The sequence below is a fragment of the Plutella xylostella genome, chromosome 3, assembly GCF_932276165.1.
Source record: "Plutella xylostella chromosome 3, ilPluXylo3.1, whole genome shotgun sequence".
In the NCBI taxonomy this organism is placed as follows: domain Eukaryota; kingdom Metazoa; phylum Arthropoda; class Insecta; order Lepidoptera; family Plutellidae; genus Plutella; species Plutella xylostella.
Window position 1 is genome coordinate 2,100,392 of NC_063983.1, and position 18,892 is coordinate 2,119,283.

At 40.9% G+C, this 18,892-nt stretch overlaps 2 protein-coding genes across 4 annotated transcripts in view; one reads left to right on the forward strand and one right to left on the reverse strand.

The window, feature by feature from the left end:
- LOC105383005 (outer mitochondrial transmembrane helix translocase) overlaps positions 1–4,939 on the reverse strand; it is a 35,972-nt gene extending 31,033 nt beyond the window's left edge. For 2 of the 3 annotated variants that reach the window (XM_048623245.1, XM_048623259.1), the window contains exons 1-5: positions 4,598–4,939; positions 4,039–4,147; positions 2,705–2,849; positions 2,149–2,316; positions 255–383 (exon numbers count right to left, since the gene is read on the reverse strand). In XM_048623245.1, the coding sequence (XP_048479202.1) occupies positions 255–383; positions 2,149–2,316; positions 2,705–2,849; positions 4,039–4,147; positions 4,598–4,770 (724 nt within the window). In that variant the 5' untranslated portion in view covers positions 4,771–4,939. The remainder of the gene's footprint in view (positions 1–254; positions 384–2,148; positions 2,317–2,704; positions 2,850–4,038; positions 4,148–4,597) is intronic. The other variant, XM_048623254.1, reaches the window with a different exon arrangement.
- Positions 4,940–5,147: 208 nt separating this feature from the next.
- On the forward strand, positions 5,148–18,262 carry LOC105391382 (nucleolar MIF4G domain-containing protein 1 homolog). The gene is given in 14 exon segments (XM_048624732.1): positions 5,148–5,475; positions 5,860–6,094; positions 6,292–6,701; positions 6,703–7,011; positions 7,165–7,255; positions 7,605–7,683; positions 8,439–8,572; positions 9,044–9,165; positions 9,480–9,670; positions 9,978–10,153; positions 11,625–11,800; positions 14,615–14,779; positions 17,456–17,587; positions 17,946–18,262. Coding segments are annotated over 14 exon segments (2,721 nt in total). The 5' UTR covers positions 5,148–5,271; the 3' UTR covers positions 18,243–18,262.
- The last annotated feature ends 630 nt before the right edge of the window (positions 18,263–18,892 follow it).

Sequence of the window (18,892 nt, forward strand, 5' to 3'; positions counted from 1 at the left end):
TGTTAAATCGATATTTGTGAAAAGTATGATACAACTTTCTCATTTGCCATGCAGCACTTCCATTTATTTTTTCTATAGGTATGTACTATTTTAGTGCATGTACTTGTAATTTTTTTTATTAATTAAGTATTCTTAATTGATGATCATATACAATTTATTGTTGTGAATTGAATAAATGATTTTTGATTGATCGATTAGGGACATTCTTCCCGGTAGTCAACTTCCACGAACTACACTGTATCTACAATACGTACCCATGATGATGACGGTGCAGGTGGGCTCGGTGATGAGGCCGTCCCACAGCGACATGAACTGCGTCTTCATCATGGCGGTGGCCTCGTGGTCGTGCGACGTGCGCGTGCGCAGGAACGACTCGATCTCGTCTGGAATGTGCAGAGAGAATTGTTTTATTAAACTGTCAGTAACACAATGAAAGGTACAGCCGTCCAAGACCTGCATTATTTTCTGCCTATTTTGGAGGAGGGTCGGAGGGTCTAGTTTACGTTTCCTCGCATACAAAGTGGCGCCTCTAGCGGAAACTATCATGAAACTTTTAACAGATAATTAATGCTATGATAAGATGACAGTAGAAAACGTATACTAAGCCCCACTTGCGCAAACCTGGGTTAGCGAATTAACTCGGAGATATTTGACATAAGGAGGGTTAGATTATTAATTTGTCTTGCATCGCTGAAATATGAGCGCTAACCTTGGGATAAACTCTTAAATATTTAACCCCCCAATATTGGAGGGTTAAGACGCTAACCCGGCTTACGTCAAAAGAAAAGGTTTTTATCAATATTCTTGTATTCGTTGGAAATGTTTGATTATGATGATTAACTCATCATTCTTATATTTTTCCCCTATCTAGCAAAGTAGCAAATGGTCCCACTTGTGAAATTAAGAGCACGATGGTGTGGTTACATACATATATGATCACAACTATGACTGTAATGTAGTTACTCAGAGGTGATTCACCCACTTTTCGCTGTACATTTTTGTACTCACGAGATAGGTTGCGAGCCGTATCGCCGCTTTTGAAAGAGTGCAATGCACTTTAGGGTACACATTTAGATCACGATGTTTTTTTCACTAGGTATACATTTTTGGAGATATTGTGTAGAGTAGGTAGAAAATAATACTCAGAGTGGACAGAATAATAATAATTTATTTACAGAAAATAAGCCTAGGTACTTATACGCGCGGTGCTAACTTAAATACTTGTGGCGTTGGGAATGCACGGGGACTCGTTCCTTTTCTGCGCTGTGGGAGGCTCTCCTCTCCGAGCTGCCGCGGTGACGGTGGGGGTCGCTGCTGCTGCTTGCTGAACAGTTATTTTCGGAACTCCCTCTTTGTTTCCAGAAACAGCTCTTTACAGGGCTATCTTTGCTGTTATCTAAAGCACAACTTGCAAACGCGATGTGTTCAATAAAATCAATACTTGCTGTTGTTATTGGTTGCGTATTGCTTGCTGGTACGGTTAGATTGAAGAGAGCTGCTTATGATAAGGTTCTTGAACGTTTTGTGGTAAGAAGAATGTGTGGTAGTAAGTTGCCACACATTGTACTTAAATTCCAAAGAACTCATTGGTATGTCTGCGCTAGGATCCAAACACGCATATTTTGTGTGAGAAGCGAGCGCTTACCCAACTGAGCTACCGCCGTTTCTTTTCATTTTTTTATAATTTTCGTAATGTATATCTACAAGGAAATCACAAATATGACACTTTGTAAACAAAATACAAATTACTGACAGATTGCGAAAATGAAAATAGAGAGGCATATCCAAAGACGTGAGGTGAAAACGAGATAGAAGACAATGTTTTTTTACGGCAATAGAAACTTGGTCCCTTTCAGCCTGGAACGGGACATAGATTCACAGAGTGCAAAAAGAAACGTCAGGTTAGCTAACTCAGGGTTATTTTCCATTAGCGCAATCAAAAGTCCGGGTTAAAATTTTACAAAGTTAACCCTGAGTTAGTTACCTCTGAGTTTATATTTTTAACCCTGTGATCCACGCAAGTGGGCCTTAGAGAGTGATAATATTTATTTATAACACAAAACAATAAGAATTGTTCAAATCATTGTGGTATGTAGTACTGTGCCAGAAAATGGCTTAGCATGTCCCCACATATTATTATCAACTTACCAATAAACACAATGCAGGGCTGCAACTTGACCGCGAGGCTGAAGACAGCGGCAGCTAGCTTCTGCGTCTCCCCGTACCACTTGTCCGTGAGCAGAGACACGTCCAGGTTGATGAAGCTCATCTGAGCCTCCTTGGCCGTCGCCTTCGCTATCAGGGTCTTGCCGCAGCCTGGAATGTGGGTGGTTTGGTTGGTTAGTTTGTGGTAATGTTGGTGTTATTATTTGGTGTTTTCAATTACATTTTTAAAAGCATAATTCTTCCACAGTCAGGTAAATTTATACTAACAATCTAAAAACAGAGGTGTAAAATTGAGTTTAAAGTGTACATTTGCTGCACCATAGATCTAAAAAAGAAAGAACAAATGCAGCAACTTTTTAAGTGCAATGGTAACAACTTTAATACTCACGTGTTTAGTTTGTTTGGTGTTAGCACTGTGCTTGGTTCATAGGCATAGGATTCAGATGTATAACTAGTAAATGCCCTATCAGGCTACACAAAAAACACTTTCTTCAGCATTATGTTTCAGAGGACTATACAATACACACAAAGTTCCTACCTGGTGGCCCATGCAACAAAACTCCCTTGGGTGGCTGCGTGAGCTTGGAGTCGGAGAACAGGTCCCGCTTCTGTATGGGCAGGATCACCGTCTCCCGCAGCTCCTGGATCAGGTGGTCTAGGCCAGCGATGTCCTTCCAGTCCACCTGAAAGTGTATGGGATCGCTGGTTAGGGTCATATTAAAATGTATGTTACTATTTTATATTCTTTCTTTCAGCTTCTTGTCCTGTGTAATGTTTACAATGCTACATAATTTACTTTGTTTATGCATAAATAGGAAAGTTGGTTTGCTGACATACTGACTTAAAAAGAGCATTTTGGTGTGTGCAGTTGTGCATCTATGTCTTATTCTATGCCCATGAAGCTCTGATGTACTGTTTCTTCAAAGGTGGACTGGTTGAATTTTTTACAGCCAGTATCTACTCCCAGGTTTTAAACATTGGCAGAGTGTACTTTACTTCGTTTTTTAAGCTTAATTTATATGTAGATACATTAATTTAAACTGTATTCAACATTATAAAACAGTTTTATTTTATATGATAAGAAAATTGAACAATGGGATGTATGACCAAAGTATTTCCAAGGTTATGTGAACACATGTCCCACATGTGCCACTATTCATTGCTATTGCTACCAGTAAATTAATTTTATAGTTCAAGGTTTCTTAGTTACTATTTTACTGAATAGTTTAGGGGCCGTCCATTAATCACGTGAGGTAGTTTTTCTCATTTTTTAACCCCCCCCTCCCCCCTGGTGATATTTGGTGAGGTTTGGGACTAACCCCCTCTCCCCCCCCATGGATCACATGTATTTTTTTGGAAGTCTATGTAAAGGCTATTTTTGACTAGAAAACATATAACGAAAACTGCAACGACTCGGGGCGGTCTTTCGTGGCGCGCGGGGAGTTCAAAATTTCGGTTCAGAAATACCTAGCGGTTTTTGACAAAAAATTAATACACGTGATGTCTATCGAGACCCCCCCTCCCCCCTCGTGATGTTTCGTGAGGTTTTCCGTACCCCCTCGCCCCCCCTTTGAGCCTCACGTGATTAATGGACGGCCCCTTAGGCTTATTCCACTTTGATTCCTTATTTACAGAGGTTTATAATTATTCACTGAATTTCAGGTTCAAGCCACAATGTAACAATGAAAAGTCTTAATTTCAAGAACACATTGTTTGCAACTTAGCAATAAATAAATTGATTTCTATCATCATTATCATCCATCCAATTTTTTTATGTGCTTTTGAAAGTCTCTGCAAATAGTGCACAAAGAATAGAATAGAATAGAAGCTCAGGCTACTCTGTTAGCTAATGAAAAGGAACTTATGACTCACATTGATCTCATCAGGCACCACCAGCTGTGAGGCGATGATCATCTCGTGGTCCGTGAGCTTGTCCAGCGCCACCGAGTGCTTCCCGCCGAGCCCCGCTCTGCAAGACACCCTTCACACATGCAATCACTGTACACTGTCTGTTCACCCGAGAATTACTACTCACTACATATTTACATTATATTATGTTGTACATTAGGATGTTACAATTTATTTACAGAAAAAAAAATATGTTATTGGGTCATCTTGGGGACAGGAACAAATTAATATGTATGGAAGTAGAATGCATGGAAGGAAGCTAGTCGAGTGACATATATAATTATGTTCGGCGCCTCTGGGCAATCAGCAACTGATAGAATCTGGTTACACAATTAGTTATTTTTAAGATGAAAACCTACTAAAACTTTACAATGTATTAAACAGATGTAATGGTTATTTTCGTAACGAAAATTTTGTCTAAGACAAAGGAATCTAATTGGGAACCAACGTGGAAATAGGAAAATTAGTCACAAATACCACAGCTACGCGCCAAAACTTGGGACTTCAAGCGATCGATACTTACTTGCGTAACTGCTCCCTGGCCTTCTCCTCGGCTTTCTTCCTGCTCTTAGAAGTCGGATCGATCTGGTTAACCAGCCATTTAATAGAGAAATAAGTTACGGCGGACACAAAAGCAACACGGACTGCCATTTGGAACACATCGTTCCGACCAAATGCTGCACCTTCCACCATCATGCCGAGTTGGAAAACTGATGCCTAAAGAGAAATTGTTTTTTTTTTCGAAAATTACAAGCTTGCAAAGTAGAATTTAAGGAATTTACGCAAGAAAAATATTTAATTTCACAAAAAAATCAAGAACACCATCATCGTGCTATCAAAATTTGGCAAAGACAAAGTTTTTTTTACCACCTGTCACTGTCAGTGTCAGATTATGTTGCTTGTCAGCCGGAGCCGATGGCAAAGTAGTTAGGACAGTAACGGGGATAGTGGTTTAGTAGTTGATCCCAACCACTTTTGCTGTGTACCTATATCCGTTTCGACTTGGTTTCGACCAAGTTTCAACATCCAAACTGTCAAATCACAGACTACTACGTATCTGTCAAATCATATAAATGTCACGTTGTCAAAGTAAAATGTCATGTGGTAGATAACCTCAAAACAAACTTTGTTTTGATTTAGTAAAATCAATTAAATTGTGGTATTTCTGTATGTATAAATGGGATTTTTACATACAAAATGAAGAAAAACAAAAATACCCCACGCCGTAATTTTCCAAATACGCGTAAAGCCTTACGGAAACAAAAAAGGAAAGAAAAGAAGGTAAAACGAGTAGAGCACTATTCTAAAAAGAAGAATGCACCAGAGCAAGTGAATTTTACACCTGGACGCTTCGTGAAGAGGCCAGCGGAGGTCGCAGAAGATGTCAAAGAAGTTCATATCGTAAGAATCATTTATTTTTGCTTTAAAACCCCATTTAGTTGGTTGCAGTTTGCACTGGTGCCGGAATAGCCTCCCACTTACCCAACTATATCTGTAGACATACTATTTCTCATTGTTAAATGTGATAAAATAATAAATTCATTTATAGTCTAGCTTTCATTAACAACCTTACTATTTCATTTAATCTCCAGTTAATTTCATCAAATGACTGACTTCCTAGTTTTTACTCTGTTCACATTATTCAAGTAGTAATGCTAGTCTAGCCAGTTGCTCGTGAATGCTAATGCAGAATCAATATCTTCACTGTATTGTAATTTTGAATAATGTATCACCAACTTTAAGCTGTACATGTTGATTATAATTATTATTATCAAAATTATACAGAAAAAGAAAAAACAGAAGACAGCACCTTTGACCGCCTTAGATATCTTGAGCAATCAAAGAAAAAAAGACATAAAGGAAACAGACAAACTAAAATTGCAAATGGAAGACCAGCGGAAAAGAATATTCCAACAGGCAAATGATGATGAAGATAAGATTATAAAAAAACTAGAAAAACAACTTGGGCTGAATAAAACTAAAAACAAAAACAACTTCTTTGCTGATGATGGTTTGGACTGTATCCTTTTCAAAAAAACTATGTTTTAGAATAATTAATGTCTCACTTATAATTTATTTTACTTAATTTTGTGTAACCCTGCAGTCATTTTCATGATTCTACATAATTCAAAATTTAAATAAACTCAATAATTTCATGTTACTAGTATACATTACTAAATGCAAATCACCATTGTTTTCTTAACAATAATCCATAAGACCTTCTAGAAATTTGCGACAGGACAACCTCAGAACAAATAGTGGCTGCAGAAAAACATTTGGCCAATGTAGAAGATGAGTCTGACTTTGACGAAGATCTAGCCACTGTGACTGGGAAAGAAATTAGCAGTAAAAAGAAGAAAAAGACCACAAAAGATGAAAGCCAGAGTGAAGCAGAAGAAGATGAGGGCAGTGAAGATGACCTAAGTGATGAAGATGAAGAGATTCAAGATGATGATGATGATGAACTCAGTGGTGCTGAAAGTGCAGAAGACAGTGAAGATTTTGAAGATGCCAGTGAGTTATCAGATGTTGATGATGAAGAAGAAGAAGGTATAACATTTAAATTGTTATGATAGTTATACTTAATTAAATATTTTTTTTAATGTGTAGTTTATAATGTTAATTTAAATTTCAGAACCTCCAAAAAAACTATTTAAAAAAGAAGAGAAGAGTAAAAGAGATATAAAGAGCAATGTAACTGAAAAAAGTAATGCTGGAAAACAACAGACCAACAATAATATTGATGATGATGATCTAATGTCAGGTGAAGAAATAGAGAATCCTTTCAGTGATGATGAAGTATCCCATTTATCTGGTGATGATGAAGACTTTTCAGACACTGAAAATAATAAAGCAACTGAAGTAAATGACGAAAAGCCTGATGTTTGGGAAGATATTTATGGAAGAAAAAGAGATAAAGAGGGTAACATTATTAAAGTAAGTGAAACCTATGACTTATGCTTTTTGATTCAGATAGTAGTAATATTAAAATTTGTCAAACTATTTTATTATTCTATCGGGCGGGCTATGAAATGGGAGTATTTTCTGTTATGTTATGTATATTACAATATTTACGCTTTCGATTTTCAGGAAGAAAAAGGTGTTTACATTCCACCGCATCTCAGAGACAAGGATTCCAGTTCAGATAAAGAACTGGCTCAGTTGAAAAGGCAGATTAAAAGTGAGATAATTAGCTATCTATCCTAATCCTAACTCATATTATAAATGTGAAAGTAACTGTGTCTGTCTGTCTGTCTGTTACTCTTTCACGCCAAAACTACTTAACGGATTTGAATGAAATTTGGAATACATATTATGGTCTAGACCCTGAGGAAGAACATTGGCTACTTTTTATCCCGGAATTCTGACGGGAAAACTTTATAAGGCAAAGCGATGCTCGCGGGAACAGCTAGTATTTTATAGTCCCTTAATGCTTGTGTTTGCTGCTGTAGGCAATCTTAGAGGCTAGCTAGAGATTATAATTATCAATATTTACTTCTAATGTTATTATTTTGTGTTTCCATTTCCAGGCGTGTTGAACAAGCTGGCTGGAACAAATCTCCACTGGGCCTGCACCAGCATAGAAAACTTATACTCCAATAACAGCAGGTAAACACATGAAACTAAATATTAGAAAATAGAGAATATTACGTTTACTATTTTGTTATATTATAGTAGTGTATGTTAAGTTTACTAGCTTTTTTTTAAAAGTATTCGTTTTGTAATTTTAAAGATTAAACATACTTACATGACACGGACAGACGCGAATATGGACTTTATTAAATACTATGTAGTCATTATATTATTTATACCCCACTTATTCATCTGCCTCTGTGGTCTAGTGGTAGAAGCTTCGCTTCATGACCCAGAGGTCCCGGGTTCGATTCCCGGGTGGCACCATCAATTTGTGTTTCTAAATTGTGGTTCTAAGTTTGGTTAGGACATAGAAGGCTGATCACCTGATGTCCGAAACGGTGAAACGATCCATGCTGTCGGATGGGCATGTAAAGCAGTCGGTCCTGCGCCTAGCTCTCTCCAGTCGTGTCGGTCAATCCGTCCCATTGGGCTATGAGAGTGATGGAACAGAGAGTGCTCCTGTGTACTGCGCACACACTTGGGCACTATAATCTACTCCTGCGTAGATGGCTGATCTCAATTGAGATTGGCCGCCGTGGTCGAAATTCGGCTAGGAGGACATTATTATTATTCATAGAATAGTTACAGAACGTTTTAGATAATCAACTGTTTTTCCTTCTCTGTCGAAGAACAAATTGTTCTGTAACTTTTCTATGAATAAGGGGGATAGGTTTTTTACAGGTTTGTTATTTCCTTCCGCCATAACCAAGTATCCTCTCCCCCCCTAGACACTCAGTGAACAGCTGCCTCGCCACGCTCTGGCTGGAAGCCACCGCCCCCGCGCAGGCCGCGCCGCCGCGCCTCGTGGCTGAGCACGCCGCGCTGCTGGCGGCGCTACACGCCAATGTGGGGCAGGAAGTGGGTGAGTGGGGTTGCGGGGGTAGCACGAGAAGCGAGATTAACAAGACGTGATGAAGTTAAGGCGTTGTGTGGCCACAAAATTAAGCGTACCTACGCGCGGTTTTTTTGTCACGCTTTGTCTTGCGCTCTGTGCTAGGTATGTGGTGGAGTATATAAATACCTCCCTGACTATAAGCAGAAGAGAAAGAGAACGATTTTGGATGATGGAAACTAATAACTAAATACCAATTACTTTCAAATTTGGGATCGATCCGACGCTATTTTTGGCTCTCATCTTGACTTTCGTCTAGTTCACAGTGGAAAATATTACCGAATTTTATAACTATGCTGGGGTTTTTGGGCTTGGGTGAAAATTAGGACCCGTTAACAAAAACCTGGTCTAGGCGAAGATCGAGCCCAATGCCTTCAGTGCTTGTTACTATCTAAACTATTCATAACTAAAGTCTAACGCTTCTTCCGTTCTGCCTTCCAGGTGCCCATTTCCTGCAGATCCTGGTGAAGAAGTGTGACGAGCTGATGATGGACCCCCCGCCTGTTGAGGACAAGACTCTAGACAACCTGATTTGCTGTCTCTCTCATATGTACGGTTTTAAGGTGAGAGCTTTGGTTAAAGTCTCAGTGTACCTGCTATTGATTGTATGTACTCGAGAATACATAATCTCAAGGATCACTTCAGGTATAATGTAGAAGGAGCTAATATAAGGTAATTTTTCAAGCGAACTATAGATACTGACAGGTCTTAAAATATGTAAGCTCAACTGGAGGTTGGGTCAAGCTTATATGCCGAATGCTCAAGAATTTCTAAATATACGTTTTTCTAAACGAGTTCTAAGTTAAAAGTGTAGATTTTTCCCCCTACATTAACCTCCACGGAAAAATATTAACATTATATCATTTTATAATTACAGATGTACCAAGCAGATTTACTCTACGATATCCTCAACAGACTGTTAGAAGACCTTACGGAGAAGAACATAGAGTGCATATTAGTCTGTCTCCGCACCGTAGGCGGGGTGCTTAGGAAAGAACAACCTCTGGCTCTGAAGACTTTCATACAAAACACACAGAATAAAATTGGAGACATAAATCCAACCTTAAGGTAAGGTGAAAGAGTTGATGATGACTAATTATACCTCAACAGAAAAGAAACACGTTTCAGGTTTAGGACCTTTTATACAGTGTCATGTATTTCAACTCTACTGTGGGGCCGAGCGGCTGTTGTGAATATTTTTTTTGTTCTACATAAATGGGTAATCCCTGTTACATCTTATCTGTATGTCTCTCTGCTACAGTTATACTGTAGCAGTATTCTAATTATTTCATAACTATATTCTCAAACAACGCCATCTACCGGCAACACCAAACAACCTCACCAAAATCAATAATTTCCCCATTCATATCCCCAGAACTCGCCTCAGCTTCCTCCAAGAGGTGTTGTTAGCCGTCAAGAACAACAACTTGACTAAAATACCGAACTACGACCCGACATATGCGGAACAGCTGAAGAAAACCATCAGGACCGTCATACGGAAGGGAAACTATGTGACAACGCTCAATATTAGACTGGATGATTTGTTGAAAGGTACGGAATTTTGCATAGTGTTATCGTCTTGATAGGTAACTAACCGTTAACTATTGCATTATTATTTACTTTACTGACTATGAATTCTATGAAATAACCGAGCAGCAAGCTATTTTTTTCCTATTTTTAGTCCCTTTTGTAAAAAGATTAGTGATTCGGCTTGATGAAAAGATTTGTGAAGCGACTGCATGGTAAAAAAATGTACGCATATTTCACATGCCCCGATACCAAGTATTTCTAAGGGCTGATTTTTCAATAGTCAGATAAATGTTTCCTGGCGAATTAAATTATTGCTGTCACTGTCTAATACAAACTTTCAGACGCGACAGCATCAGAATTGTTCTTCAAAGACCAATGCTATATTATATTTTTACATATCAGACTGGAGTAAACGATTTGGACTTAGGGTTAATCCGTCTAAAACACAGCATAATAGGCAGCTCGAGACTGTTGTGTAATGTGGATTTTCCGAACCTTCCTTCAGTACTTTTTGAAAATATTAAGATTCCATATGCAAGTACAGTAAAGAACCTGGGAGTCTTCATTGATAAATACTTGTCTTGGGGACCTCAACTAGAATCAGTCAGCCGAAAAGTGTTTGGCTCTGCTGCTTCACTTAGGAGATTGCGTAATTTCCTTCCAACATCCACTAAGATTGCGCTTTCGCAATCTCTATTATTACCAATTCTTGACTATGCCGACGCCAGCTATCTCGATCTCACCCAGGAGCAACTTAACAAGCTTGAGAGACTTCAAAACTTCTGCATACGGTTTATATTCGGTTTACGTAAATATGACCATGTCTCCGAATTCCGCTCTAAACTCAAGTGGCTTCCTATTTGCCTTCGACGGAATACGCATATACTATCACTACTTTACAACATACTGTTTAACCCAGCATCTCCTCCCTACTTAAAAGAGCGTTTCAAGTTTCGGCACTGTTCACATGACCGTACACTTCGCTCTGCACAGAACTTGCGTCTGCAAGTTCCGTTGAACAAAACTGATTTTTACGGCGATTCCTTCACAGTGACGGCCGTACTGCTCTGGAATGCTCTTCCTGAGGAAATAAGACGTGCACCTTCTGTGGCTTCCTTCAAAGAAGGGGTCAAAAGGCACTACCTAAAGTCTCTGCCTTAGTTGAATATATTATTGCTGTATATCATGTATTATTCTGTGTAGGTATATGTATATAGTATGTATTATATGGGTATATATATGTATTGTATTTATTTTCTTGCTTTATTTGTTTATTTTGTATATGTAGTGTTTAAGTAGTGTATTATACTCTTGCACCCCAACTACCTCTAATCCTATTTTTAATTTATGTGACTCTCTTCCATCCAAAGGTTGTCTGGTAGAGATTGCTATAAGCAATAAGGCCGCCTTTTTGTACTGTTGTTATTTTTTTGATTCTGTTTTTTTTGGTGCAAATAAAGAGGATTGTATTGTATTGTATTTTTCCTTCCAGCGGACGAGCGAGGCAAGTGGTGGGTAGTAGGCTCAGCGTGGAAGGGCGCCGCCCGCCCCGACGCGCCCGCCCCCGCGGCTCCCGCCCAAGATCAGAAGCTTCTAGAGCTGGCCAGGAAACAGAGGATGAATACGGATGTTAGGCGGAGCATATTCTGCATTATTATGGCTGCTGAGGTATTGTTGTTAATCTTTTTGTTTGTTAGATGTAATGTGTAAATGCATTTTTTTTGTTTCTGTGCAACAGACGTGTGAATGGTAAAATTAATACTTTATAGAAATATGTGGTTCGCTTGTCTGTTTGTCAAGGCTATTTACCACAGAAACGCGTGAAGATATAAGTCGAAATTAAATTGCTATTGCGCCTAAACCTTTGTAAAAGTGGTAAATTGCAAAGGCATTAGCGCTGTCGATGCAAGTAAATAAATGTTTGTTAGTATCGTACAATGATAACTTTAAAGCCGGTAAAGATACTTGTCTTTACCAATTTTCAGGTAAATTAACGATGAAAAAAATCATACAACAACGTTATTTTATAAAATTACAAAGAATTTTTATTTATTTATTTATTTATAGACACTTTATTGCATACTTAAAAAATAACATACACAGACAAAATACAAATTGAGAAGAAGTTAGTACACAAAGGCGGGCTTATTGCCAAAAAGCAATTTCTTCCAGCCAACCCTTGGTTGGTGGAAAACTCAGGTAAATTTAACAAAACTCTTTTATACAATAATAAAAAAAAACAGTAAATGCAGACATATAAGTAACTAAGACTACTTTAAGCATGTCCAAAATAAACCTATAAACTAGAATTAACCTACCTATTCAACCTACTTAAATAATAATATAAATACACATATACCTAAGAGACAAAATACACTTAATATATACTGGCTATATTAATACATACATATACTTACTTACATAATTATAATTTCCAACCTAAGGTTTGATAATAGTGATCCTTTACGCTCTTTTTAAAGGTAGCAAGCGAAGGTGATAGTCGTACGTTCACGGGCAAGGTGTTCCACAGACACGCCGCCTTCACAGCAAACGAGTCACTATAAGAAGCAGCGTTACGATCAGGCACACTCAACATCTTGTTCTCTGTAGATCTCAACGCTCGGCCGTGGGAACATAGGAATGAAAACTTAGATTTGAGATATTGGGGGGAAGAAGGGTTATTCAAAACATTGAATAACATGTTGAGAATGTGAGTATTCCGGCGAAGGCGAATTGGGAGCCACTTCAATTGAGCACGATACTCAGAAATGTGATCGTACTTACGTAATCCAAAAATGAATCGGATACATAAGTTCTGGAGACGTTCGAGTTTGTTGAGTAGCTCTTCAGTGAGGTCAAGATAGCTTACGTCAGCGTAATCGAGAATTGGGAGCAGTAGAGACTGTGCCAGCGTAACTTTAGTGTTAAACGGTAGGAAATACTGCAAGCGTTTAAGAGAGTGGAAAGATGCAAAAAGCTTCCTGCTCACAGCATCAACTTGGGGAACCCAAGAGAGAGTGCTGTCCATGATCACGCCGAGATTTTTTACTGAAGCCACATATGGTATGTCCGATTGGTCATACCTGACCCTCATCGCAGCTGCAAAGTCAATCTTGCGTAGCATTCTGGAGCTGCCAAAAACGATTGCTTGTGACTTAGTGGGATTTAATAGCAGACCAAAAGATTTCACCCACTTGGAGATAATCTCCAAATTGGTGTTAATGAGGCTAATAGCAGAGTTGAGGTGTTCTGGAGGTGCACTAGTGTAGAGCTGGAGATCATCCGCATATAGGTGGTAGAGAGAAGTGAGTTTATTGGCTAAGATGTTTATGAACAAAGAAAAAAGTAAAGGAGAAAGAACGCCGCCTTGAGGGACGCCCGCAAGTACTGGACACCAAGTTGAACTCTCGCTGTCGGTACGTACACACTGCTTGCGTCCCTTGAGGTAAGACTCGAACCAACTAGTGACTGCCGGAGATACGTTAAGAGTGCGTAAAATACCAATGAGTAGATCAAAGTCGACCGTATTAAATGCGTTACTGAAATCCAGCAACGCAAGTACAGTAACGTGTTGCTTATCTATGTTGCTACGAATGTCATCGGTCACTTTGATTAGGGCGGTAACTGTACTATGGCCTGGTCGAAAGCCGGATTGGAGAGGGTTAAGGAGATCGTTGTTGGATAGGAAACTGGAAAACTGTTCAAAGACAAGACGTTCGAGGACTTTGGAGAGGAAAGGTAAAATTGAAATTGGGCGAAATTGCGACAAAGACGTAGGATTCGGGACTTTTGGGAGTGGAAGAACAAATGCATTCTTCCATAAGCTAGGAAAGGATTTGGATAAGAGGGAAAGGTTCATGAGGTTGGTTATGTGAGGCAAAATAACGTCTAATATTGAATTTACCATGGAGGCACTGATATCATCAATGCCTACTGCTTTGCTAGTTATCGCCGAAATACATCTCTTAACGTCGCGGCCAGAAACAAGTTTGAAATTGAATGAAGGGCAATCAGGGAGAGGCATAGCAGAAAGATGACTTAGAGTTGTGGCTTTAATCTGATCATTCAGAATCAGAGGAGGAGTTGAAAAATGCTTGTTGAGAGCAGTAAGGTCAGTGTTGATGTTTGAAAGTGCCTTGGTTTTCCCTATGCCCAAAGATTTCAGGAAGTTCCATAACTGTGAATTATCACAGTTTTCTATAGTTTTATGAATATGTCGGCGTTTCGCATCCCTACACACTCTATTGCATCGATTTCTCAGCTCCTTGTACATCCGCTCGTGCTCCTCAGTGGGTTGCTTCTTGTAACGAAATCTGGCGTGATCACGTTTGGACATGAGCCTCTTTATGTCATCTGTGAGCCACGGGGCAGGCAGCTGTTTAAGAATCATTGTTGCCTTGGTTTTTTGTCATGTTCATCTGTGCTATTTCCATTTCTGCAATTATACCGTGTCACATAAATCCTTCTCCTTCTATCTTCCAGGACTACATGGACGCATTCGAGAAGCTCGAGCACTTAACCCTCAAGGGACCTCAACAACGCGAAATAGTGCACGTGCTACTGGCCTGCTGTCTGCAGGAGCGTCGCTACAACCCGTACTACGCACTGCTGGCACACACGCTGTGCGAGCGAGACAGGAAGTACCAGGTGAGAGGGAGATAGTGTCTACAGGAGCGTCGCTACAACCCGTACTACGCACTGCTGGCACACACGCTGTGCGAGCGAGACAGGAAGTACCAGGTGAGAGGGAGATAGTGTCTGCAGGAGCGTCGCTACAACCCGTACTACGCACTGCTGGCACACACGCTGTGCGAGCGAGACAGGAAGTACCAGGTGAGAGGGAGATAGTGTCTACAGGAGCGTCGCTACAACCCGTACTACGCACTGCTGGCACACACGCTGTGCGAGCGAGACAGGAAGTACCAGGTGAGAGGGAGATAGTGTCTGCAGGAGCGTCGCTACAACCCGTACTACGCACTGCTGGCACACACGCTGTGCGAGCGAGACAGGAAGTACCAGGTGAGAGAGAGATAGTGTCTACAGGAGCGTCGCTACAACCCGTACTACGCACTGCTGGCACACACGCTGTGCGAGCGAGACAGGAAGTACCAGGTGAGAGGGAGATAGTGTCTACAGGAGCGTCGCTACAACCCGTACTACGCACTGCTGGCACACACGCTGTGCGAGCGAGACAGGAAGTACCAGGTGAGAGGGAGATAGTGTCTACAGGAGCGTCGCTACAACCCGTACTACGCACTGCTGGCACACACGCTGTGCGAGCGAGACAGGAAGTACCAGGTGAGAGGGAGATAGTGTCTACAGGAGCGTCGCTACAACCCGTACTACGCACTGCTGGCACACACGCTGTGCGAGCGAGACAGGAAGTACCAGGTGAGAGGGAGATAGTGTCTACAGGAGCGTCGCTACAACCCGTACTACGCACTGCTGGCACACACGCTGTGCGAGCGAGACAGGAAGTACCAGGTGAGAGGGAGATAGTGTCTGCAGGAGCGTCGCTACAACCCGTACTACGCACTGCTGGCACACACGCTGTGCGAGCGAGACAGGAAGTACCAGGTGAGAGGGAGATAGTGTCTACAGGAGCGTCGCTACAACCCGTACTACGCACTGCTGGCACACACGCTGTGCGAGCGAGACAGGAAGTACCAGGTGAGAGGGAGATAGTGTCTACAGGAGCGTCGCTACAACCCGTACTACGCACTGCTGGCACACACGCTGTGCGAGCGAGACAGGAAGTACCAGGTGAGAGGGAGATAGTGTCTGCATGAGCGTCGCTACAACCCGTACTACGCACTGCTGGCACACACGCTGTGCGAGCGAGACAGGAAGTACCAGGTGAGAGGGAGATAGTGTCTGCAGGAGCGTCGCTACAACCCGTACTACGCACTGCTGGCACACACGCTGTGCGAGCCAGACAGGAAGTACCAGGTGAGAGGGAGATAGTGTCTGCAGGAGCGTCGCTACAACCCGTACTACGCACTGCTGGCACACACGCTGTGCGAGCGAGACAGGAAGTACCAGGTGAGAGGGAGATAGTGTCTACAGGAGCGTCGCTACAACCCGTACTACGCACTGCTGGCACACACGCTGTGCGAGCGAGACAGGAAGTACCAGGTGAGAGGGAGATAGTGTCTACAGGAGCGTCGCTACAACCCGTACTACGCACTGCTGGCACACACGCTGTGCGAGCGAGACAGGAAGTACCAGGTGAGAGGGAGATAGTGTCTACAGGAGCGTCGCTACAACCCGTACTACGCACTGCTGGCACACACGCTGTGCGAGCGAGACAGGAAGTACCAGGTGAGAGAGATAAATTAATAAATAAATATGTGGGGACATCTCACACACGGCCATCCGATCCCAAGCTAGGCAGAACCTGTGTTATGGGTGTCGGACAGCTTATATATCTACACAAATACATAGATACATAGATACTAAATATAAATATCAACACCCAAGACCCGAGTACAAATATATGTGTTTAAACAAATATCTGCCCCAGCCGGGAACCGAACCCGGGACCTTCGGCTCAGTAGTCAGGGTCACTAACCACTACGCCATTCGGCCGTCATGTTTTAATGTATCATCATCATCACCACCCATCGCGTCCCCACTGCTGGGGCTCTGGTCTCCTTCTAAAGACGGATCTTATATCTCATTTACATGTTGGCCTATTGCGGGTTGGTGGACCCCAACACAAGCAATCTTGTGCTGAGAGAGTTGTCGGGTAAGTGGGCAACCCCACTGTCAGATGTTTTCAAGCTGTCCGAATGCCGAAGGCAGCGCTCCGAAACTTAGTTTTTCGTCATATAGAGTGACCCCCCAGCACCAGTTTAATTCGCTGCATTTTATCAAGATTTCAAAACCAGGTGTCTATGTTGTGAATTTCCTTTTGTAATTTCTGTTTGAGTGCAATAAAGAATTACCTATCTATCTGTTTCCTCCTGAAACTTTTTTTTACCGTATTTTCACTATTTTACATTAACAAAACAATATTTTGAATCAGCATGAAAACGGCGTGAAACGGGGCAGTTTTGGATAAAACGCTTTCAAACGGAACTTATGATATATTTTTTAGTTGGTGGCGCTAATTGGCTTTACATTTAGCTCCAATTTATCCATAGTTGGTTAGAAGTAACCAGGGAAAGGTTGATCAATTATACGTCATCTCCATATTAAATTCTTGACAGATGTGTCAAAAGTCAAGCAATAATCCCTGGTTATGCTCTAACCCACTATGGAGAATAAATTGGCGCATAACCTGCAAATCTAGTTCTAACTGCAACACCCTGTATGTTGCAGCTATCCATCCAGTTCGCCGTGTGGGACAAGATCAAGGACCTGGCGAGTCTGTCGAAGGTCGGCCTCGGGAACCTCGCGCAGCTACTCACACATCTCATCATGGAGAAGAGCCTGCCGCTGTCTATACTCAAGGTAACTTACTCGCTATACTATAAAATTGGGGAAAAACGGCCCTTTCATACAATAGAGACGCTAGTGAAGCAGGTCAAAGTTTATGAGATGGACCTGGCGATGGCGGTAGGAACGTCACTGATAAATTCCACCCAGTATAATGCTTACAGAGAAGCTATTTTGACATAATTTATAAGAAAAATCTGTCGTAAAAATATATTTTTACGACTTTCCAAAAGTTGTTGAACTACTTTACGACTTTGCCTTGGGAAATTTACCACTTTTGTAACACTCTGTAGATAATACTGTAATAGGGTTTCGATTATCATTTTTACAAATCACTGTATAAGTACTAACAAAAAACTTCCACACTCCACAGGTAATAGAATTCTCCGACCTCAACAAGACCACAGTGCGCTTCATGCGCCAAATCCTTCTCGCAATCATCATGAACGAAGACCTACAAGCTTCTTTAGAGGTGTTCCACCGGATTGCCAAGTCTCCCAAACTGCACATGTTCAGGGAAAGTCTACGGCTATTCATACAACATTTCCTAGTCAGGAATGCGGGCAAGAAGACCACGGTGCTGAGTGATAAAGAGATGGAGGTGTTGAAACAAAGGACGGTAGAAGTGGATAAGATGTTGACTGTACATGAGAGTAAAATGAGGTTTTGATTAAATGAGGTTTTGTTGTTTATGGGTCTTTTTTTTTAAAATTGTCCTTTGTCCCTAGACAGCATTTTTTGTATGTTTCAGTACTTACCATCTTATGTGGGGACTAGAAATTTTAGTAGGCACAATAAATTTTAATATAGAAACATAAATAAAACACAATATGTACTTACATTTTTCTAAAATAAAAAACAAACGAGCATTAGAAATACACAAATATGTGTCTTGCAATGCTGAGATAAAGGTCAATTTGACTAACCTACTCTAAAGCCAGTATGAATTAACCCTAAGGATATCACTTTTTAATCCTAATGAGTTTATCAGTGATCCCGATCACATAAATATTTATACCACACTCGCTTACCAAAGTGCCTTGAGCAATACCCACCCTCCCGGTAATTTAAAACCTATAAAATGTTGTTTTATGCGCGCCTGTATTAGAAATTTAGTCATTAACATAAAGTTTTACATATTTCCTATGCATTTTTAATTTTATAGCCAACAGCTGAGGAACTTTCGTCCCCTACCTTAGACAAGTATCCGATACTCACGATGGGCTATAGATACCTACACGCTCCTACATGTGTTTTCGGTAAGTATCTGTCGAGTCTATGGTACTGATCCATGCAATGACGAAAGAAAAAAGAGTTTTT